The following is a 23,322-nucleotide window of genomic DNA, read 5'->3' on the forward strand; positions in this document are numbered from 1 at the left end:
TTCGATGTGGAGGGTAGAAGTGGACCTTTGCTGGAGACCCAGGGAGACCAGGTCAGAGGGTCCCTGTGTGCCTTGCCACGTGTGCTACTGGTGTCCATGAGACTCCACCCTGCACCTTCTCCCACGTGCTGCCAGTGTCTGAACTCACAGAGACCTCAGCGCCCCAGGAGGTCCCGCTGAGAAGGTTTCAGGAGTGTCCATGGAACTCCAGGCACTGCCAGACCAAGCATTCTGCCGGGTCCTTGTGGACCAAAGGAAGCAACCCTGCCAGTTCAGCGTGCAAGCCTGTCTTAGGAGACAGGGGATGAGGGAGCTCCCTCAGGAATTTGCATTCAGCTTGGCTTTCCTGTTTGCTGGAGGTGTAATTTGCATGCTATTTCATCCAGAGTTCAGTGTGTGGCAGAGCGGTTTTGTCTGCATGTATTTCACTGTGCATTGCCACTGTTTATCCCCAAATGTTTCCATCACCCCAGATGGAAGCCCCACACCTGTGGGCCTGCAATCTCCATTTCCTCTCCCCTCCCTTCCCAAGGCCCTGGCAGCATCTGGTCTGCCTCGCATCTATAGATTTGCCTAGTGCTATTTCAAATATGCCACTGTGGCATTAGGGGGGCCATGTCCTGCAGTTAGTGTGGGGTCCACACAGGCTGTGTGGTATGAAGCTGCTCCCATTCCTTTTAGGCATGAGAGACACTACCTCGTGTGCATGGGCCACATTTTGAACCAAACCTAAGGGGTGTATCTGTTGTGAGTGATACTGCTATGGATTTTCATGTATATATATTTAAAGATTTGTTTATTTATTAAGCATACAATGTACTGCTAGCAAGGAAGGCACCAGGTCTCATTACAGATGGTTGTGAGCCACCATGTGGTTGCTGGGAATTGAACCCAAGACCTCTGGAAGAGCAGCCAGTGCTCTTACCCTCTGACCCATCCCACCAGCCCCTCATGTATATTTTTGCGTGGTTGCCGCACTGAAGTGTTTTGAGATACAGCGAGTAAACCAGTCAGTCCTTTTAGATGGCTGATCACCGGAGGGGAAGTGCCAGAGAGCAGTACTAAAGGTTCAGAGCAAAGCAGAGGAGATACTGTTGGTGCAACAGGCTGGTATCTCACTGGGCTGTTCTCAAACCTGTCGGTGGCACCCTTCTCTAGCCCCTGTCCCCCTGCCTGCCTGAGGACTTCCTCTGTTCAGGGAAGCCCAGAAGTGATGGAAAAGCCACCACCCCAGACAGCTGTCTGTCTCACAGAGGACAGTCTTCTGACGTCACCAGCGCAGTTGCCCAAAGGGACCCCTGTCCACCATGGTCACTTCCTCATGAATATGCCTCAGTGCCCGCCCCCCCAACACACACACACACACACACACACACACACCTTGGAGGACTTCCTGGATAACCTCCCTAAGTGATCACTTCTCTGGGGCCCAGACTTAGAGCTTTGGACTCGCAAATAGGAAGCCAAGAATAAAGGGCCCCGTCTGAAGCTGTATCATCTGCCAGCTGGGTGAAGTGGCTTTGGGAAAGCTACCTCATGCTCCCCACAGATGAGTTTCCATTTCCTGTGCAGAATAGGAATTAAAATAGACACCTCAGCGGGGTTCTTCAGAGGGTAAATGGTGTAATTTATGCAAAATGCTTAGTGAGGGCCTGCCTCTTAGCGATGCTCAATAAATGGTAGCTATCATTTTAAGTAACCCCAAGGGCATTGTCCAATGGGCAAAACCTTGTCTCAACAAAACTGCAGGATTCTAATGGAGCAGGGGCACTCCCTCAGGGCCAAACTGACACACGCTGTGTGGGCTCTTGATTTTGCCCGGAAGCGAAGTTACTGCTCAGAATTTGAGCGCAGATGTGTTGTTTGTGAGCAGTAATAATGCCTCTTAATAATGTTTTCTATATTTAGTGCAGTTTCAGCCCAAAGCATTAAGGCTTTTAAGCTTCATAAGCAGAATCTTAGTCACCCATGCCTGCATTATTTTTAAAAACAAATAGGGCGCAGTGTATGAAATACAAAATAGCTGTTTCTGGAATGGCGGGCTCACACTTCGCCTTGGGGCCGCCTAACCAGCTTGGGCAGCATCACGCCACTGCCAGAGACGCGGGTGGCAAGCAGCGGGGCAGAGGCTCCCAGAATGTGTGCCCTGGTTACAGGGTTTCCTTTGGTTGAGAATGGCATTGGCATCTGAACGCTGCCCGGGGCTTCAGGGCCATGCATGGTCCAACTGCCCTCTGTACCAAGACATCCTGAGGGCCAGCAGAACCCAGTGCTCAGCCAGATCTAACCAGAATGCGCAGTTTCAGAGGGCGCTGTTCTAGGAACTAGATAAAGGCCAGACAGATAGCTATCACCCAGTCAAGATGGAGGTCTCCATCAACCTTAGCAACTCCCTGAGTGCTGCTGCCTCCAGGCAACTCCCCCATACCCTAAGAGCTTGCCATCTCTGTCTGTGTCACCAGATTGCATTGCCACCTCCCTAGTGCCACTAGTACAGACTCCTGCTGTGTGCCGGCCACCTCGATGTGCGGACTCTCTGGCTTGGTGTCACAGTTACCGATTCACAGGCCTTTGACCGCTTCTGTGCCTCTGAGCATGCGTGTGCTCTAGGCCCCTGTGGGTGGACACGGTGGTCACTCTGGTGGTATATTATCTGTGCTTTAATCAGTAAAGCTTGCCTGAAGACCAGAGGGCAAAGTAGTCACACTAGTTAGCCATATAGGCCAGGGAGTGGTGGCATACACCTTCAACCCCAGCAGGGAGACAGAGGCAAACGGATCTCTGTGAGTTCAAGACAACCCTGGGCTACACGAGATTGAATCTGTCTGAAAGAGAAACAGAGCTCACACAAAGATAATCCCAGCACTTGGGATCTCACCTTTAATCCCAGCACTAGGAGGTGAGGAGACAGGAGCGATATGGCTGGGCCGAGAGAGGACTATAAAGTGGAAGGAGCAGGAACTCAGTGGAGTGTGGAGTGTGAGGTTAGTGGGGAGCATTGTAGGATCACCCCTTTGTTTGTTGGAGCCTTGGTAGTGGTAAGATTTCTCTAGCGGCTTGGTTGCTTTGCTTTTTTGATCTTCAACTTGAACCCAAGTATCTGTCTCTGGGTTTTTAGTATTCGTCGGTCACTTCTGGTTTGGGGCCCAGCTGCTATGATCACTGTGAACGTCTCACTGTGGACTTGCTTGCCAGTGTTGCATCCTGGGTACAACCTGGGAGCAAGTGTGCCACATAAGTGGGTTAAGTTCCCATGTGTCTGGAGATGGAACTAGGCTCCATGGCGTTATTTGAAGTGATCTCAGAAAGCCCTTGGAGGGAGGGGAAACCGAGGCAAAGAAGGGTGGCGAGTGTATGAGGAAGAGACCGCTGCGCCCAAGCTGCAGCTCAGTTGCTGATTACCATAAGGGCACCCATGATCAGCCTGCTGCTTTCACAGTTTGGTGGGTATGAGACCCCTCGCATCTCTGTACAGCTTCCGTCTGTATTTCTCAGGCTACTTGGCGGTATATATAGGCGTTTTATATATTGACATTTGAATAGCTTACTTGGTGAAATGTGTTCTAAACATTTTGGCCACTTTTTAAACCGGTCTGTGTTGTTGCTCTGTTGTGGCTTGCCATAGGAAACAGTGATCTGGTGGTTCTCGTTAGTCACACGTGACTATCTTTCTCAGATCCTGGCTTCTATTTTCCATCCCCCCCCCCCCCCCCCCCCCCCCCCCCCCCCCCCCCCACCACCATTTTCATGTTCTTAATGAGGTCATCAGAGGAGGAGGAGCAGAGGTGGAGAATTGGATGACACCGGGAGTAACATATTTTCTTTTATCTTTGCTTCGTCCTTCATCTTCTCTCAAGAGGCATTTTCAGAAAGGCTCATCTCAGCTTTTGCTGTAAAGCTGTGATCCATTTCAAATCGATTTACACAGGGCTCACTGCCCAACCGTCTCCCTCAGCACACCTGGGTGTCATGGCCAGACTGGCTGAGAGGCGGCCCTTGCCCTGGACCCACTGGCGCTTTTGTGGAGACAGACTTCCACCAGGCACAAATCTTCTCCTAGAATCTGTGCTTGCTCTGTCTGTCTGTCTGCTCTGACTGTTAGTTAGCTCATGGACTCGTTGCTTTAAGACACTCAGGTGTGGCATCACCCCCAACCATTGTGAGAAAGACCTGGCAGCCCCTGCTGGCGATGGTTAGAGCACTCTGGTGTTAGTGGGAGCCGGGCGGTGGTGGCGCACGCCTTTAATCCCAGCATTCGGGAGGCAGAGGCAGGTGGATCTGGTATTAGTGGGAGAAACAAGCCTGGCCCCCCTTCCCTTGTGACTGTTAGATAAGTTTACAGTCCTGCCTTGTGCCTGCCCTTGGCCCTGCCCCTCGGCATGGTGACCAGGTCATGTTACCTCGCAGGGTAGGGAATTTCCTGCCACCCCCTGAAAACCTGCAAAAGTGAAGAGTTGTTGTTTCTGGGGAATTTAAGATTGCATTGCTCCCTTCGGGCCCTCCACCGTGCTATGATTGACAGCTGTCGCTCCTAATGCAGTCCCTCTCCGGCTTTGAAAGGAAGTTTTTTTTTTCTCCTCCCCCAAAGCCCCATCATACTGCCTCATCAATGCTCCTACCCTAAGACTGCCAGCTCCTGCCCCTCCCCCACGGTCATGAGTCAGTGTGTGTGTGTGTGTGTGTGTGTGTGTGTCCCCTAACACTGGCACACTTCTGAAGCTTCTGCTTCTTTCCCAAGCTTTCCTTTCCCATGTGCACCCCTGATTCATAGCGTCAACATCGGTTCTTGATACCAGGCAGGGTGAATCTCATACATTTGTCTTCCTTTTGGGTTGATTTAGGTAACTGAAATAGTTTCTCCATTATCAGTTTCAAAAAGAAAAAAAAATTTAAGAAAGGATCTATGCCATCGATTATGAATACTTCCAACATATGGATTGGTAGATTTTGGGGACCATGATGTCTCTACCATAATGAGGTTTCCCACCCAGGAACATGAGATAGCCCTCCCCGTGGGCAGTCTCCGCAAGTTTTTTCAAGGCACTCTGCATATCTTTTTTTTTTTAAATAAAATATTTATTCCTAAATTTTTTTTGTTCCCAGGTTTTCCTGTAAATGGGATTTTTAGATTTCTAACTGGTTGCATACCCAATCAGAACATATGCATGTTGACAATGTCTTGTGAACACTGCTTGACTCTTTAATAATTGCTTCATAATAAAAGTCTAGGATTTGCCATGGAGACAGTCGTGTGTTGGGACTTTTAGGTCCTGCATCCCAGTCATTTTGACCTCTTAATACCTGTCTGTTGGGGCTGGAGAGACAACTCAGTGGTTAAGAGCGCTGGCTGCTCTTCTAGATGACTTGGATACAGTTCCCAGCACCCACATGGCAGCTCACAACCGCCTGTAACTTCAGCCCCAGAGGAGCTGGTGTCCTCTTCTGGCCTCTGGAGGTACTGCATACATTGGGTGCATAAATATACATGCAGGTAAAACACCCACCCATACAAAATAATAAAGTAATTTTTAAGAATATATACTGGGAAGATTACTTTGCTGACTGACTGCCTGGTTGCCTGGCTGTCTGAGGGTCTCAATGTCGCCCTGGTTGGCCTGGAACTTGCTTTGTAGACTACAGATCCGGCTAGGGTTGACTTTGTCAGGTCAAAGGAAACCCCATTTCCCTACGTTTTGGCGGTTAGACGAAAGCATTTCCCAGGAGGTTGTGAAACCCTTCCCGTCTACCTGAGGAGCCAGTTCCTTTCTCACTGGCAGAAGGGACAAACGGCTTCTGTGGTTATTAGCGTCCCAAAGTGCATGCTGACTCCAGACTCCGGCAGAATTAGAAGGCCCTGTTACACATTTCAGAGTCCATGCTGGCTCCTCTCAGCTTTTCTTACCCTGCCTTTGCTGGCCATGTTTGGTCTACGGCTTTCTCTCCCTGCTCTGGACCCTTCCAGAGGCCGCCGACAGTTCTCCCCTGCATATTTACAATAAAAACCTTCCTATCACCGTTAAACAGCCTTAGTCTTGAGGGTGCTTGGTTTTTGCTGATCTCGGTTTTTTCCTTTTCCGCTGCTGTGCGTGTTGGCTGGGTAGATGTCCGCATTCTGCTTTATTCCTGCTCTGTGCCCCTCAGTATGGCTCTTAGCCGCTGCTCTAAGCACCGTGATTTCCACCTTCAACTTATTTTAAACGTAGGGACTTGGTGTTTTTAGATGGAGAGCGAAGTTGAATGAAAACCATGGCGTTCCTACCCATTCTCTCCCTACACCCTCAGTGACAGACGTGCCGTGCGGTACTCCCCAGAGTCCACAGGTCACCATGGGGGACACTCTTGGCTTTACACATTCTTCAGCTTTGTAAATGCGTAGTGCCGTGTGTCCCCCAGTGCAGCCTCATAAGGAAAACCTTCAACCTCCTGGGCTTCCAGCTACTCAGGAAGCTGAGGGTGCAGAATCCTTGAAACTAGCAAGAGATTCAAAGCCAGACTGACCAGTAGGGTGTGTGGGCGGGGGCACAGGTGAAGGGGAGGGAGATCTGTTTCCATGGCTCCTGGCTCCCTCCCACAGCCCTTTTTCCTGTCTTCATGGTTTTTCCTTTTCCGGAGTGTCCTATAGTTGGAACCACGCAGGGCACAGCCTTTCAGACCAGTTCCTCTCTCTTGCTGCCCTGCCGGTTGGGGCCCTTCTCTTGCCTTTCCCTGGCTCTCCAGCATCATCCAGTATCCACGTGTATCAATGTTTATTCCTCCGTGACCTGCTGCAAGCAGCCTGGAGACTTGCAGCAATGGCGGTTACGACTGCCTACGCTGTGTATCCTTATGCACAGGTTCTTAAGGAAGCAGGCAGGGAAAGAAAAAGAAATCAGGCAGACCACACAGAGCATGACAGACCCCCACGCCCCCCACCCCCACCCCAAGAACAGAGTTCTGTACACCCCATGCCTGTGGATCTGAACCTCCAAGACAGTTGCCAGACGCAGCAGTTTGGCTCACCAGGACGTCAGAGTGTTTGGCGCCTTTTGCTTACTTATTACTGAAATGCCCTATACCAATCCTTCAACTGCTGAGAGAGTTTGTGATTTCCCAGCAGGGCGACCCAGAGAACCTGCGACTTTTAAGAAGCGCCAGGCAAGGTCACTGTTAATCATATAACTTTATTGTCCTCCTGGGTCATAAAGGAAGTGTGTCTTGTCCCTCCCCTCCCCCTCCTCCTGAATGTCAGTTTTATGGGGCCCATAAACAATGAGTGCCCAGTGACCCTTCCAGCTTTAGACGGTTCCCACACGCTGTTTTGAAGAAAGGCTGGTTGGAGGGCTGCGGCAGGGGCTGGGAGAGAGCAGAAGTGGGGCCCGAGGTGAGTCTGGTCCCTCTTGTTTCCCAGGGCAAGGGCGGGGAGGGTGATGAGCTGACTGTGCCTTCCCTTGTCTCCAGGGCCTCTGGGAGAGTGGCCTCTTCGAGTCTAGGGGATAGGGCTCATTTTATCCCTAACGTGGTGGCGGCGGCGGTGGCATTGGCGGTGGCAGTGGCGATAATGATGATGCCACCACTCGAAGGAGCAGACATTTTCATTGTTGTTTAGGTATTGCTTAGGTTTTGGTTTCGGTTTTTCGGAGTTTTGGGAGGTTTCTGTTGATCCGGTGCAGCTGGGAGGATGCGCAGAACCCCGTCTGCTGCCTCCCGTTGAGTAGAGTAGCGTGGCAAGCCCAGGGGAGTCGTGAGCCATTGCTGTCTGCCGGGTGAGAGGCTCGGTGGTGTGTCCTTTGTTTTCTATTTTGGAGAAGCTCTCGCTATGTAGTAACCCAGGCTGGCCTCCCATTCTCCATCCTCCTGCCTCAGCCTCCCCGGTTATAAGGATTACAGGTGTATGCCCACACCCTTAACGCCCCTGCAGCTCTTAGTGCTGTGTCTGCAGGCTGAGAGAGCTAAGATGCAGATGCCCATACTGGCACCTCTGGCCTTCCACCTCCATGCAGTAGCCTGGGACCAGGACGAGGGGTCGTGTCCAAACCAGCTCAGGCATTAGGGGGATGGAGAAACTTGGCAGAGCTGTTGTTCTCTTCCGCTCAGCATACAAAGGACGTCGAGTCACCAGCCTGCTGGCCCTGGACGACGCGTAGTGTGCAATTGCTCCTTGTAACAGAACAGCAGAGTTTCCTGCTGTCCCTTTAACCAACCGCTTGTGTCTTTCTGCCACTGAATGACAGGAGTCCCGACAGGGTCAGGAATTGTCTGAAACATAAACAGTTCCTGGAAGAAGTGGGCGGGGCACTGTCCCCTGTAACCCAGCTTGGAGTCAGACTTCAGACTCTGTCGTGGTCTGCTTGGGGAAGCCCCATGGCTCAGGGCCCTCATCCCGTGTGCACCTATGTACCTGTCGCTGTTGACACCCCAGTAACTTCCCCCAGAATTGACAAAGGTTTGGTGTATTCCAGACCCCTGTTCTAGAACAGACCCTGCTCTAGCTGAGCATGGGGGAGCTGGGGTTTCTCAGCTCCACATCAGTGGTGTGATGCTTCTGTGATGTCCTAACGTCCTCGAAGCTGGATCCCTGCTGGCCCTCTCACACTGTCCTAAAATGAAACTCAGCCCTGTTGTGCTGTTTGTGAGACCTCCAGCTCCCGCCAGCTCTCGCCAGCATCTACTGTGGATGCTTGCCTCAGGAAATCTGTAGACACAGCAGCATGCAAGAGCTAAGGCTTCCACAAACCAGAAGCCGCGTGGCCTGTCGAGACTGCACACAAGCCTCCCCAGCCTGGAGGAAGTTGCTCTTTAGAGCGAGGCACCTACCTTTGTGGCGGCAGTCAGTACCTGGGAGTCCTCCCTGGTGTGCTCCCACCAGCTCTCTGCACGCACACACAGGGCTGGTGGGTACTCTGCATTAGCTGCTCAGCTCCTGGAGTTTCCCTAGAAAACAGCTAACTGGGGAATGCCAGCTTGCTCTCCTGCAGGCTCTGTCTGTACGGGCCAGCAAAGTTCCTCCCCTCAGACCATCGCCTTTGCTTGAGGTCCTGAGGGACCCCAAAGAGATGACAGTTGCCTGAAGCTATGACTTATGAGCATTCTTGGCTACTGCTGACTTTTCTCAGAGCTACTAAGCCGTCTTCAAAACAAAGAAAGCGCTTGCATGTGCTTAAACTTCTTCAGTCAGTATGTGCCGTGCAGCCTGGGAAAGAGCGATCGGTGTCATCTCTAGGAGTGGATTTCGCTGGCAGGGCATGGCTTCGCTACCAAGTTGGGGATGACGAACACTTGACAACTGAACCCTGTTGCCCCCAAATCTAGAGGTTTTAGGCTCCTTGGGGGGATAAAGAGAAATAATATGTGCTTTTTCTCATGTAGAAACCAGCATTCTTTTCAAAAGATAGGGCAGTAAAAGAAAGAGTTATTAGGGGAAACAGAAGGGTTGGGGTGGAGGGGACAAGAGGATGGGCGGGTGTGATCAAAGCATGATGTGTGCAAATGTGGGAACGTCGCAGTGAACACCCTTGATCTGTGCGTTCGAGCTGCGCCTGTAATTACCATGGGAAGGAGCACCTGGAAGATGTGGCAGCCAGGCCGGGGCAGCCCAGGCTGATGGGAGCTCCCTACGCATCTCATCGTCCCAAAGATGCCACACACCAGGGAAGGGCAAGCCACAAGAGATGCTGGGGCAAAACCTTGGCTGTCAGCCAGCCTTAGTGACCCCAGGACAGTAAGGCCAGTGCAGGGACAGGAGCAAAGGCAGTGGCTTGCGTGACAGGCCACACACTGCCCTGAAGATGCTACACGTGTTCCTGGCTTGCGTTCAAGTTCTGCAGGATGCGGGGAGAAAACGGTGCTGATGCAGGGATCCCTGTGGTGGCAGACACCGCTTCAGACCAGGACTGTGTTTATGGACATGTGACTGGCTGTGCAACACAGGATTTTTTTTTCCTTTTTTTTTCTTGAAGAAGAATTTGTTCTTTGCCCTCTGTATGAATGCCCCAGCGAGCTCTTTCTGCTGAGTTGTATATTCAGAGTGGATGCCACAGCCTGACTGTGGCCCCAGCGGGTGTGCCGCTGTTTCTAAGAACCACAGAGATGCTGGCAGGGGTCATACATGGGCTAAGGCTTAGCCTTAACATAGATGGGAATACCAACATCTATCTGGGCACTGAGTCCTGCTTCTCCTGAGAATCAAATTCAAGCATAAAAGCGCTGTGAGACCCAAGAGACATGCCCCAAACCCAAAGGACAGCTCTTCCTTAACTCTTTTTCAAGTTACTCATTTGTACTTTATGTGTATGACTATTGTCTGCATGAATATCTATGTGCCACAGGCGTGCCTTATGCCCAAGAAGGCCACAGATCCCCCTGTAGTTGTGAGCTACCATGTGGGTGCTGGGAACCTAACCCCAGACCACCGCGTGCTCTTTCTCTCTGAGCCATCTCTCCAGTCCTTCCTTATTTTCTTTTATTCCGTTCTGAACTGGCTTGGAGGAGAGTTCAGATTCAGATGCTCACGAGAACAAACGGAGAGGCAGCTTGCACAGCTGCGGCTCAGTGACCAGCCCGCTACAGACTCTGCCGCTCAGGTGCACACCACCCCTCCTCCACCCTACCTGCCCTTGGGTAACCACTTCCCTTCTGACCTCACCCCTCCTTGACCCCTGCCAGTCGCTAACCTGAGGTCATCAGATTTCTAGTTTTGTCACTTAGAACGTTGAATAGATGCGGTCATACAAGTAATTTGGGCCAAGCTGTTCCCAGAGAAGCTCCCTTCCTTGGAGGAGCAGTTAGTTTATCCATTCACCTTTGAGGGTATCTGGCTTGTTCCCAGGTTGGGACCACTTCCAGTCATCTTGTTAGCTCACAGGTGATTGTGAGAACATAGACTTTGCTCCTTGCGCCTGGAAGGTCAGCTCCTGTCAAACTTTTCCGCAGACTCTCCGTGGCCATGAGTGACCCCAGGGTTACTCTTCCCTGGCCCTGGGTGTGGTCAGCCTTTTTGATCTTAGGATAAGCTTTTTGATACGCGTTTCCTAGTGACTGTGAATGCCAGATGGTTCCCATGCTCACACTCCTGTGCACATGGTCGGTCACATGTCACCTCTTGTCTGTTTTCAAGCTGAGTTAAAGTGTTTTCTGCTGTTGGATTTGACCGCTTTTCACACACACACACACACACACACACACACACACACTGTGTCAAATCATTGTCAGCTTCCCCATTAGCAAATTTCCCCCCCAGCTGCAGTTTTCCTTTTCTCTTGCTGTGTGTGGGGGGGGTAATGACTTATTTAAACTTGCAATAATTGTTTTTTTATTTTTTAAATTTTTCATAAAACATTTATTTATTTAATCATTATGTATACAGTGTTCTGCCTGCATGTGTGCCTGCAGGCCAGAAGAGGGCACCAGATCTCATTATAGATGGTTGTGAACCACCATGTGATGGCTGGGAATTGAACTCAGGACCTCTGGAAGAGCAGCCTTAACCTCTGATCCATCTCTCCAGATCCCCATAAAATATATTGGATCTTATTCTTTCCCCTCCACCAGCTCCTTCCAGATCCCCCACCACCCCACCCAACTTCATGTTTTCTCTCTTAAAACACACACACACACACACTCCAAAGCATGGAGTCTGTTTCATGTTGGCTGCCTGGAGTGTGACTTCAGGCTGCCTCTTCGTCCCCTTCACACTGTTCTTCTTATAGCAGTGATTCACTTTGACAAGTGGCTTAAAGAATTCTCCTGTGTGTTTGGGCGTCACATCTAGGAACTCTCTGACTTCCCCGGCACTCTGCAGGTTTTTCCCGTGTGTTTTGTTTGTAGCCATGGGCCATTCGTTTTGCATTAGTTTTTTACCTGTGGAATAATCTTGTCTACTTCTACAAAAGAGATTGAGGCAATTTTTGACAGGAATTTCTTTACGCCTGTGTACCAGTTTAGGGAGAATTGGCATGTTTGCCACGTCAAATTCGCTAAGTCATTAACATGAGTTACTTACAATTCATTTACATATTTTTTCAGTAGCATTTTGGAGTTTCAAGCATACAAATTCTGCATATGTTTTTGTTAGGTTTATGCCTGAGTCGTGGGACTTTTTTGAGTGATTTGCAATGGTATTGTATTTTTAATGTAATTATTATATATGATGATTAATACTGTATGTGGATATTATGACCTTGTTAATTTCACTTGTTAGCTCTGGGAGAGGTTGTTTATCTGTAGATTCCTTAGACAGTCTTGCCATCAGCAAGATGATAGTCCTGAGTTCTTTCTTTCTTATTCATGACTTATTGCATTAGCTTGAACTTCCAGCATTTTGTCAGTGAGAGTCTGTCCTGCCTTGTTACACCTGTAGCTGAAGAGTTTTGTTAATGCTTTTATAAGTCTTTTTTCATTTTGTGTGTAAGGGTGTTGTAGCTGCATGCATGTATGTGTACCATCTATATGCAGTACCCACAGAGGCCAGAAGAGGGCATCAGATCCCATGAACTTCGAAGACATGCCATGAAAAGTGGCTTTTCTTCTCAGAGGGTATGAAGCCAGGTGGCCATGGGTTAGCTCCACCCACTTCCTCAGGGTCTTAGGTAGAGTTCGGCCTTTGAGTGATTAGGAGACACAAGCTTGAAATAAAGAAGTCATTACTTATAGGTCTGGGGATAGGCAGGTGGCCTGCAGGCCACACAGAGAGGCCAGGAACACAAGGACAAAGACAGAAGATGACCTGTAGGTTGATGCCTTTATTGAGTCCTGAGAATTACCCTGTGAGGTTCCTCAGGGGGAGGTTTAATGGGCGATTTAAAGCGAGCAGACACAGTTCTGAGAGGTTATGGTGACAGTGAAATGGTTTCTGGGCATAGGGCTGCGCAGTGTGTGCAGGGCGTGGGGACAGGAGGGTGACTCAGGTAGGCTGTTCCGAGGTGTCCTCAGGGAGGTGGTCACCAGGAGGGAGTGGTTTAAGGCAGGCATTTGGACCTGAGTAGATGAGAAGCAGACAACCGGAAGCTGGGCTGGGGTGACTGAACCTGCTCTGGAGTGAGGAGTGTAAGGTCATACGCACCAGAAGGATTTCCCACAGGTCGTGAAGCATCAAGGACTTATCCAAATTAAGTCATTCTTCTTTGTGGCGTTTTTTATTGTGTACAGAGTATAAACACTAGCAAGTATATTTTAGGAAGGAGGGAGGGAAGAAGAGGGGCTAGGCATGTGGGAGGCTAAAGCATAAAGAACCCAAGTTAGAGGCCAGCCTGGGCTACTTGGCAAAATCCTGCTAAAAGAAAGGGAAGAAGGGGGCAGAAATGCCTGGACATGGTGTGAACCAAGCATGTTGAGCATCCATAGGAGGGCATGTCAAAGCAGCTTGTTGTAGAAGACACACAGATGGCGTGATGTGTCTAAACTTGAGCACATCTTCCTGGGCTCACACAGTGGGCTAGAGCACCCAGCGCTGTAAGGACCTGACTTCGGAAACTCCTTTTTAAAGAAGGGGTTTCATCTTAAGCCATATAATAAGTTGTGGGGAGAGCAGGTCTCAGCTCCAGGAATATGCTACAATAGCAGAAATTGAACAGACACCCTAAAAATAGCCAATTAAGGAGCTAGGGAGCAGGGCCATAAAATTTAACGAGGTCCAGATGTTCTTGGGAGACATCCTGTTCTTGACGACACCTTGTCAGTTATTAATGGCTCTTTGTTAAGTTTTTGCGCCCAAAAACTGACCACTGGGTTCAGAAACTACCTTATCCTGTGTGCTCCTCACCCAACTCCAAGACGACAGGACTCAGACGCCCCTGATTGTGGCGTTTCCTCTTTAAAAGTTTGCCCCTTTTCCTGGGTTTGGGGCTGCACTTCCCTCGCCCACTGCATTGGTATGGTGGAGGTGTAGTCCAAACCTGAGTTTGAATTAAAAACCCTCGTGTAATTTGCATTGGAAATCCAGCTCCATGAATTCACTTGGGGACCAGAAACTTGGGCATAACAGTACCAACTGCAGAACTTCCTTAAGCGACCTGCGTGCCATCTGCCTGTGCCAGCAAAGGTGTCACCTAGCCACGTGCTACTTGAAATGGTACTCACACCGCTGATGAACCGAATTGCTAAGTTTGGAATTTTCAGTGGCATCAGCCTGGTAAGGGTGTCCTGGCATCACAGGTCCCTGCTACAGGCACCGCCGCTGCCACCCAGTCTTATCTGCAGGCGTTAGACACAGGAGGACACACCAGCACACCCGCGTTCCTGTGAGGCTGGAAGCTGTGAGCTGGCATTTGCCTAGAGCTCAGGTGACCTGTGGAGGGACAGGGACTCAGGGAGGCCAAAGAGATTTCTGGGGTACCAACAAGGTTCTGTTTCTTGGACTGAGTACAAGTGACCAAGAAGGGAGGGGGAAACAACTTTTTTTCTCATTAGAAAATTAAAATATATTCATGGTAAAAATGAAAAATTCTCCGAGGAAGCAAAAAAAAAAAATAGGAAAATGGAATCTTACAAGCAAAAGATAACGGTTTGTGTTTTTGAAGGTTCCCTCCCAACATGTTTGAAAAATAGGATTGTTCTGTTACCGTTTGAAACAGCGTTTGAAGAATTTTTTAGATTTATTTATTAGCCGGGCGGTGGTGGCGCACGCCTTTAATCCCAGCACTCGGGAGGCAGAGGTAAGCGGATCTCTGGGAGTTAGAGGCCAGCCTGGTCTACAAGAGCTAGTTCCGGGATAGGCACCAAAACTACAGAGAAACCCTGTCTCGAAAAACCAAAAAAAAAAATATATTTATTTATTTATGAGGGTTTGACTTGAACATATATGTCTGTGTACCGTGTGCATACCTGGTACCCCTGGAGGTCAGAAGGGGCACTGGGTACCCTGGGACTGGAGTTATAAATAGTTGGCTGTGAGTCTCTATGTGGGTGCTGGGAATCAAACCCAGGTCCTCTGCAAGAGCAGCCAGTGTTCTTAACCTCTGAAAGATTTCTTCAGCCTCTCAAAAACCATTTTTCTTACATCTAACAACAGATGCTAACTTTTCTACTTGGCTTTTGTTTTTTATAAATCTTTTTTTTCCTTCTTGTTTAATGTACATTAGTGGTTTTGTCTACGTGTATTTCTGCGTGATGGAGGCTGATCCTTTGGAACAGGGGTTACAGACAGGTGTGAGCTGCCGTGTGGGTGCTGGGACTTGAACTTGCACTTCTTAGCTGCTGAGCCATCTCTTCAGCCCCCTTGTTTTTGTTTTTAAAGTTAGGATCTTGCTACATAACTCTGGCTGGCTTATCATGTACTCGCTGGTCATCCTCCTGCCTCTGTCTCCCAGACATGAACATTTTTAAATGAATTGTCTTTTCCTTCCTCTTTTTCCCACTTTAGACAAGGTTTCCTTGGGCAGTTTATAGCTGACCTTGAACTTGTTCTTCCCGCCCACCTGGCCTCCTAACTCCCGCCCTACCCTCCCACGGGATAAAAAGGCATGCTGAGCTGAAATTATTATCAATAGTAGAATGTGTGTACCGATTCGTCATATTTAATTTAACAATTCTGAGGCCCACAAGACGGCTCTGCAGTTAACGGTGCTTGCCACCAAGCCTGGCGACCTAAGTTTGGGTCCTCAAATCCGCGCAATGAAATGAGAGACCTGACTCCCACAAATTATCCTCTGACCTCCATAGGTGTGCTAAACACAGATGTGTCGCCACCACACACAGGCAGGCTGTGCTCACTCTCTCCGTGCTAATTGATGCCCTGGTAGCCGGCTATCTTCTGTGTGTTCCCGGCCATTTACCGGAAAGCAGGCACTGGATGGAAACGGGGACATTCTTAGCTTTTGAGTTCCGTTGCTGGACTAAATTGCCGTAGTATTTTCTTGGCTGTGCTGTTGTGGTTTGCTTTGTTTTGATTGCTGGGGCAAGTTAAGCATCAGGCCTATGTAGAAGCATCTATGCAGTCAAGTGCTCTACCAGTGAGCATACTCCCTCTGCAGAAGCGTCTATGAATCCCTTTATAGGGTCTCTGAGTTTGGGGTTATGAATGAATGATTAACTGGGACAAGAAGGTCTCCCCTTTCTCAAGGACACAGACAGACTCACGACAGAGGGCAGTGGACTGGCCATCTGCACCTTCCCATAAGTCTCAGCATTTGGGCTGGTCAGGAAATAGGAAAGAGGCAAGTTATGATCAGTCTGGGGCCTGAACCTTGTAAAACTGGCCACCCAACCCAGTTTTACAGGGCAGGCAGCAAGAGGCCAGGCCTGCTCCACCCAGCCTGCTTCCTCTCTGCAGGCCCATCCTGAGAACACTATGTTTTCACTCCAGCGGGGCATTGACCCCATTCTGTCATAGTAATTGTCCCCATAAAATGAGCCCTAAGACAAAGCTGCCCATATTTAGAGCCCCCAGGCTGGCCTGCCTTATCTCGCTGTGGTAGTACCTGGAGAACATCAGCCTGGGCCACTGACAAGGAGCCAGTAAGAGCAGGCAGCAGAGAAGAGGGAGAACCTTCATGGAGGCCCTGCTTCCCGCGACTGACAGTCTAAGCATCCTTCGCAGTAACACCTGCAGCTCACTCAGGGACAGAACCCTTAGTGACCTGCCTGCCTCTGCGTCCTCCCTCCCAGCCTGTACTGCATCGGTCTCTCTCCTTTGGTTTGTAGAAAGAGAAGAACTCATCCAGGGTGTGCTGGCCCAGGTGGCAGAGCAGTTCTCCAGGTACCGTATTCTCTGCATGTACTTTTCAGGCTTGTGGGAGCTGAGCGTAGCCATAGTGAGGCTTCTGTAGCTTCAGTAGCGAGACTAGCCAGGCACATTCTAGCAAACCTTCATCTTATCCCCAAAATTGTGTCCAGTGGCTGCTGGAAGATTATTAGTTCTGGGGTGGTGAGTCCACCCCCACCACTCCATTTTTCCAGGACTTGAAGCCGCCTACAAAACACCCTTTTACAAATGAGTGTTTCCCACTGAACTGCTGTGTAGGTCGAGGGGCAGGGCTTCCTTTTCATTCATCAACACCCTACTAAATTCTATGTCAGTATTGTTAGTTTCTCAGAGCGATTTCTGAGCACGGCAGTACCCCGTAGCTGTCTGTGTTGGTCAGGGCAGGGTACAGGCTTGGGGTAAACCCACCTTAAGTCTACACAGAGAACCCAGGACAGAGTAGTGAAGACACCAGACCCAGGGACATTATGCATTCTTTAAAAGCATCTCCTGCTGTCTTGGTCCCCTCTCTAGCCTCCTTGGAGACCTTATCTCAGGTAGGAACCCATACGTGTTTGCCAGTCTGGGTCACGTTTTATCTTTTCTCCCCACTTTTCCCCTCAGAGCGTTTAAGATCAACGAGCTGAAAGCAGAAGTTGCAAACCACCTGGCCGTGCTGGAGAAACGGGTGGAACGTGAGTGGAGTTTTTTTTTTTCCTCCTTTCTGCTTTCCACGTATACTTCTAACCACCGTCAGAATTAGCCACTTAGAGTTACGAACGAGTTAGTACTGACGGCAAACACATCTTTTCTTGGCGTGCTGCTCCGATATTAACAAAGGCTAGACCAGGACAGATCTAAGCACGCGTTTCTATGAAGCGCAGCTCGTACAAAGCCGCACAGAACACAAAGTAATACCCCAAATGGCCTCCGTCTGGCCCAGCAGAACCTCTGCCAGGACTCCAGCTCTGCGCCTCTCTGCATGAGACAGGGGAATGTCTCTTCACGCCGCTATGCAGCTTGCTTCTGCAGAGTTTGGAATAAGTATATGACATCTGCATCTCAGTGTTCAGCCACCGCTACAGGAAAGAAGAAACTCTGCCCGTGAGCAAGAGCAAGAGTCAGGACCAGTCTCCGTTCAGGTCCCAAAAAGTCACATTTGGGGAGGGAAATAGCTTCGAGGCCCCTCAGCTGTCGCGAGGGAATCAATGAAAGGCTCGATGCTTCCGCCCCATAGGCCTGCGGATCCCACATTCCACCCTCAGCTCCACAGCCAGGCGCTCTGTCACTGTCAGGCTCAGCCTGGCAATACACGGGCACCTAATTTATTAACTTGGGCTGAGTACACAGAATCCAAACAGGAAGCCATTAAGAGGCAAGCATCCCCGAAGAATATGTGGCAGATTCTGTTCGGAAGATTGAGTGGATGTCTTTCTTTCTTTCTTTTTTTTTTTTTTTTTTTTTTTTTTTTTTTTGGTATCTTGCTTTTTAATTGCTTCTCTTGTTTTTTTTTTTCAAGAAAAAAAATTTCTATCACATAAAATCCAGCTCCCTGGAATAAGCTGAANTCTTTCTTTCTTTCTTTTTTTCTTTTTTTTTTTTTTTTTTTTTTTTGGTATCTTGCTTTTTAATTGCTTCTCTTGTTTTTTTTTTCAAGAAAAAAAATTTCTATCACATAAAATCCAGCTCCCTGGAATAAGCTGAAACACGTTCCCATCATCTCTCTCATATGTCCTCCTCAAAGCACACTGACTTTTCCCAATCCAGCTGATCTTTGAGTCCTCAAGACTATCTTGTCTTGCCTGGGATGATGAGAATCACAAATAGTGACCCTCCAGTTCATTCAGCCAATGAGACAAGAAAAGACCAGTGTCTGGAGTCCGCGCCACCTTTCCTTAGGGAGGCGGCACCCTCTTGCACACCTGTCTTGCCCTCATGAGGGCTCTGAACAGAAGATGAGATCTTGGGGAGCCCACCACACTGCTAGAGGGTGTAGTGCAGCTTGACACCCCCCCCGACACACACACACACACACACACACACACTATCCTTTTAACACCTGAGTGAGCTGCAGGTGTTACTGTGTAAGATGCTTAGACTCCTAGTCCCTCTGGCGTCTCCTCATTTGGATCCCCACTGTCCCCACTGCCATTGCTCCCACTGGCACCAGATTCCAAGCCTGCTGGAGCTGAAGCACAGCCAGAGTAGGAGAGTGTGCACTCCTGGGGCCACCTCACAATTTTACACCTCAGAGTGCCACTCCTTGAATCCCAGCAGTGCCTTCTGGGAGCCAGAAACTCTGGCTCAGAAAGTATCAGCAGGGCTGGCGCCTCTGGGATCTAAGGGAGAGTCGTTTCTAGGCTGTCTCTGGTAGTTGGTTACCTGACTGGAGTCACTCCACGGCTGCATCCTGCCCCTGTCTTCATGTGGCTCCCTCCTCCCGGCCACTAATATCTCAGTACTCCCCGTCTGTTTCTTAAAACGCCTCTGTTTGAATCAAGGATGGTCCCATCTCACATTCTCTGTCTAATAACTGCCAAGGATCTCTCATCTAAATCAAGAGGCATTCACAGGACCCGGGATTTAGGATAGGTCACATGCTCTATGAGACACAGTTCAACCCACTACAGTGAGCATCCATCGTTCCCTCTTTGTCAGCAGAGATCAGATTAGTCTCCTGCTGAGATGTATGGAGTATTGGACTCTCTAAATGTGAGAGGAACTTTAGCCACAGACCATGGAAGGAGCTCACTGCCAGGGCACCAGCCACATCAACAGATACATAAAGCCACTGTCACCATTTGGCTTATGACTGCCACACCCAGCAGGTACCTCCTCAACCTCCATTTGTCTTTCCTCTTCTGATGCCTCGTCTGTCACAGGTGTCGGTCTTATTTCTGGCATCTCCATGTCTTCTTGCCAGGAGTGGCCTTGTATGCACGGGCTCTCTGCCACTTAAATCCAGCTGGCTCTGGGCTCATTCATTCCCGGTCCTCTTAGCTGACCACTTCCTGGTCTCCAGAGTCTCCAGAGACCTCTCCTTTTAGCATGGATATAGCCAGGGATGTCACCAATGCTGATCCCCAGGGACTTTGAGTTTCAGATACTTAGGTCCTCACTCTGAAGATGCAGATAGGGCTTGTCGGGTATATGCAAGTATGGGAGACAGGGTGCAAAGTTTGAGTGGGGACTACGGTCAGACCTCACTAGGAGCAGGACGCTAGGGAATTGTCCAACCCAGATGGTCCTGACCCTGTATGACTGCATAGGCTGCCAGGAGCTCAGCTCGAGTCCCTGCTCCATATAGACACAACCATGCAAAAATATGTGCATAAAGACATGGCATAAAGATATGTGCATAAAGACGCATGGGCATGCGTACACATGCAACTTCACCTGGCCGCCATCAGCTATTATCTGTGTCTCAGGGTGAGGGGCATCCAGCTAGCCAGGCCGCCTGTAAACCCCCACACTGCACTGACCTTGTCATGAATGGAATTTCCTGCTTGCCCTTTGACCTTAAGCCAAATACACGATTCTCCTCCAGTGACTTCCAGCGCTTTTTCTCCCTTTCTGTGTAAATGTTTAGCCTTTAAGGCGTCTGGGATTACTGGTGGGTCAAAGGTGATTTCATAACCTTGGAACAGCCTGGCCCTCGCCTCCTGTCCTGCCTGGAGCTATTCACTTCCTTTCTGGTGTGCTGGGGGAGGGGGGGCACAGGGAAACCCTGCTCCCTCTACCCTTTGTACCCATGCCCTGGACCTGAACCAAGACCTAAACACCAGTGTGGGCCACAGCCAGAGCTAACCCCTGGGAGCAGAGTTGGACACGGGGCATGCAAAGAATCCAGAATTTCCATACTGAACTGAACCAAACCAGCCCTTCTGTATCTGCTCCCCCCCTCCCAGGAAGTGTGACTGAGGCAAACCTTCAGAGCAGCCCCAGGAAAAGGCTTTGGAAAACTCAGCTCCCTGCCTTTGAGAGGAGAGCCTTAGTTTTGCAGCCAGGAGAGAACAAGCCCCCCAGATCCTGTGGGTTCTTAATGTGGAAGAAGGTGAAAACCACCTTAGCTATTGCTATGGCCCCTTTTCCTCCGAGCCACCATCTCTTAGGAAGTCACTCTCAAATCTTTTCATTGGGAAGTAAAGATACAGAAGTCCACACAAAACCCTTCCAAAGTTGGAGCTGGAGAGATGGCTCAGTGATTAAGAACACTGGCTGCAATTCCAGAGAACCTGGGTTCAGTTTCCCACACCTACCCACATGGCAACTGTCTTTAACTCCGGTTACAGGGGATCCAGCACCCTCTTCTGGCCTCCTGGGGCACTGCACTTAGGTGGTGCATTGACACCCATGAATGCAAAACATGCATGCACATTATTTTTTTCAGAAATCCCTTTTGAAGTCCACATGTACTTCCAAGGTTTCAAAGCAGAATAATTCTGCACAGCAGCACGGCAGAGGGTCACGTTGATTGCGTCACCAGGGCCCTGGCGAGGTTAAATGATTCCGGGAACTTCTACTTTAGCTTGGGGTATCTGTGCCTACCTATCTGCCAAGCTTAAGAGAGAACAAGAGGGCCCTAAAGGATGGAACTAGGGCCAGGCCATGAGCACAGCAGCCTCCCACCGTTGTTTTTGACTGCCTCTCCTCTCCGTATGGAGCATCCGTACCCTGAAGTAGGCTTCCTTCTCCACAGAGTGGTGGAGGAACTGGAATGGGGCCTATGGTGAGCTGCAGAATCCCAGATGTAGGTCACACCTGTACTCCCAACGACTGACAGACCAAGGCATGAGTGACCGTCGCATGTTTGAGCCGATCTGTGTCACACGGGACAGCTGTCTCAAACCCACACGGCAAGCAGAGCTGTGGGTCACCTCTCCATGGGACCGCTCACTTCCCACAAGGTCCTGCCTCTCGTTCATTGGTCGATTTGAGAGGCAAGCTTGCTGTGGTTGTTGATTTACCACGTATTGCGTTCGTGTTCTAGAGGCATGCCTTCAGCCTGCAAAAATATAGCCAGGAGGTCTAAACAAGGCCACAGCAGCCAAATTAAATCCATTGCTAAGGACCCCCAGGAGTGCCTGAGCACCTATCCTGAGAACACCCTTGACCTTCAGCTTCTTTGGGTACCAGCGATACAGGAAAGTGTAAAGAACCTCACTCCAAAGGAGGGTGACTGAGTGGGTGAACAAACATGCCCGGCCTCTGTGTGTCCCCCCGACTTGTCCCCAGGCTGCCACCACCCTTAACCCAGCCACTGGCACCTGAGGCCTTCATTTTGTTTTGCACAGCTTCCTGCCAGCTTTGTATGGGAGGGACAGAAGTTTCTTTGGCCCAAAAGCAAGTCACCAGGACCAGAGATGACTGTGTCCCTTTGTGCAGAAGAGGCAGTGTCCCTGTGGAGTCCTATGCCAGCTTAACTACTACCTTGAAAAGTTCTAGAAAGCCCAGAAGGAGGCTGAGTTATGCCAGGCTCCCGAGCTGCAGCTCCTCTTCTTGGATGAGAGGCATTGTTAGGAACTTGCCAACTCCCTGAATGGCTGTTTTTCCTTTAGAAGGGGCATGCTGTCGGATTTTTTTTAAGATTTATTTATTATGTATATAACATTCTGCCTCGATGTATGCCCGCACGCCAGAGGAGGGCGCCAGATCTCAATACAGATGGTTGATGAGCCACCATGTGGTTGCTGGGAATTGAACTCAGGACCTCTGGAAGAGCAGCCCATGCTCTTAACCTCTGAGCCATCTCTCCAGCCCCCGTGCTGTGTTTTTAACAGTTATTCTGAGCCCAACTGAGTGAGAAAGAGAGTACATTGTCACGGTGGGCACTGTCCTTTGGCAGAAAACCAAGAGGTGGTCATAAAATAACATAATCATTGTTTTGGTTCCTCAAGAGCCCAGCTTCCGGCTGCATTTCCGAGGGAACGTCTTGGCTAGTAGCTTGTTGGCAGGCACACCCTCCAGTTCACTGGGACACACACACACACATACACACCTGCCCAGAATGTGACTGAGTCTCAACCTGCTCTTCCTTGACGTTGCCTGTTTGTTTCTTGACTGGTGGGGAGCTGAGGGATCCCCACATCTCAGTAGCATGGGAAGGCGTGGAAGCGTCTGCCGTGAGCCAGCATCCTCCTGAGACCCTCAGCTACCAGCCTGACTAGATCCTTGCGACTACTTCTGGTGACCCCACCTGTGTCTCTTTGTCACCAGTGGAAGGACTTAAAGTGGTGGAGATCGAAAAATGCAAGAGTGACATTAAGAAGATGCGGGAGGAGCTGGCCGCCAGAAACAGCAGGTGAGCGTGTGCCCGGAGCCTGCAGCACTTGGCCCTGGAAAGGGTTCCGTGCGGAGAGCATGGGATGGGGCTTTGTGTCCCCACACAGAAAAGCTAATGTGACTTGGTCGTTCTGGTTCCAACGTGGTTGACACGAGCTAGAGGAAGCCTGTTGTGCCAATGCTCCTCCATCCCATTCTCTTGAAGAGTTTTGTTTCTTTGTTTATTTTTAGTTTATGTGCACGAGTGTTACCTGTATATGTGTCCGTGCACCATTTGCATGTCTGGTGCCCATGGTGGCCGAAAGGAAGTGTCAGATCCTCTGGAACTGGAGTTACAGGCAGTTGTGAGTTGCCTTGTGGGTGCTGGGAAAAGAACCCAGGTCCTC

The 23,322-nt window shown here is 49.9% G+C and overlaps 1 protein-coding gene across 6 annotated transcripts in view; it reads left to right on the top strand.

Annotated features, from left to right (window-relative positions):
* The window catches only part of Pde9a (phosphodiesterase 9A), an 87,874-nt gene that overhangs the window by 40,978 nt on the left and 23,574 nt on the right, over nucleotides 1-23,322 (top strand). For 4 of the 6 annotated variants that reach the window (XM_050143474.1, XM_050143455.1, XM_050143466.1 and 1 more), the window contains exons 5-7: nucleotides 16,615-16,669; nucleotides 17,279-17,349; nucleotides 22,871-22,955. In XM_050143474.1, coding sequence (XP_049999431.1) covers nucleotides 16,615-16,669; nucleotides 17,279-17,349; nucleotides 22,871-22,955 — 211 coding nt within the window. Of the gene's footprint in view, nucleotides 1-7,258; nucleotides 7,361-16,614; nucleotides 16,670-17,278; nucleotides 17,350-22,870; nucleotides 22,956-23,322 lie in introns of those variants that run through there. The other 2 variants (XM_050143492.1, XM_050143482.1) reach the window with 2 other exon arrangements.

This window comes from Alexandromys fortis, unplaced genomic scaffold (assembly GCF_014885135.2).
Source record: "Alexandromys fortis isolate MF-2015 unplaced genomic scaffold, M_Fortis_MF-2015_v1.1 scaffold_9, whole genome shotgun sequence".
Taxonomy (NCBI): Eukaryota; Metazoa; Chordata; class Mammalia; order Rodentia; family Cricetidae; genus Alexandromys; species Alexandromys fortis.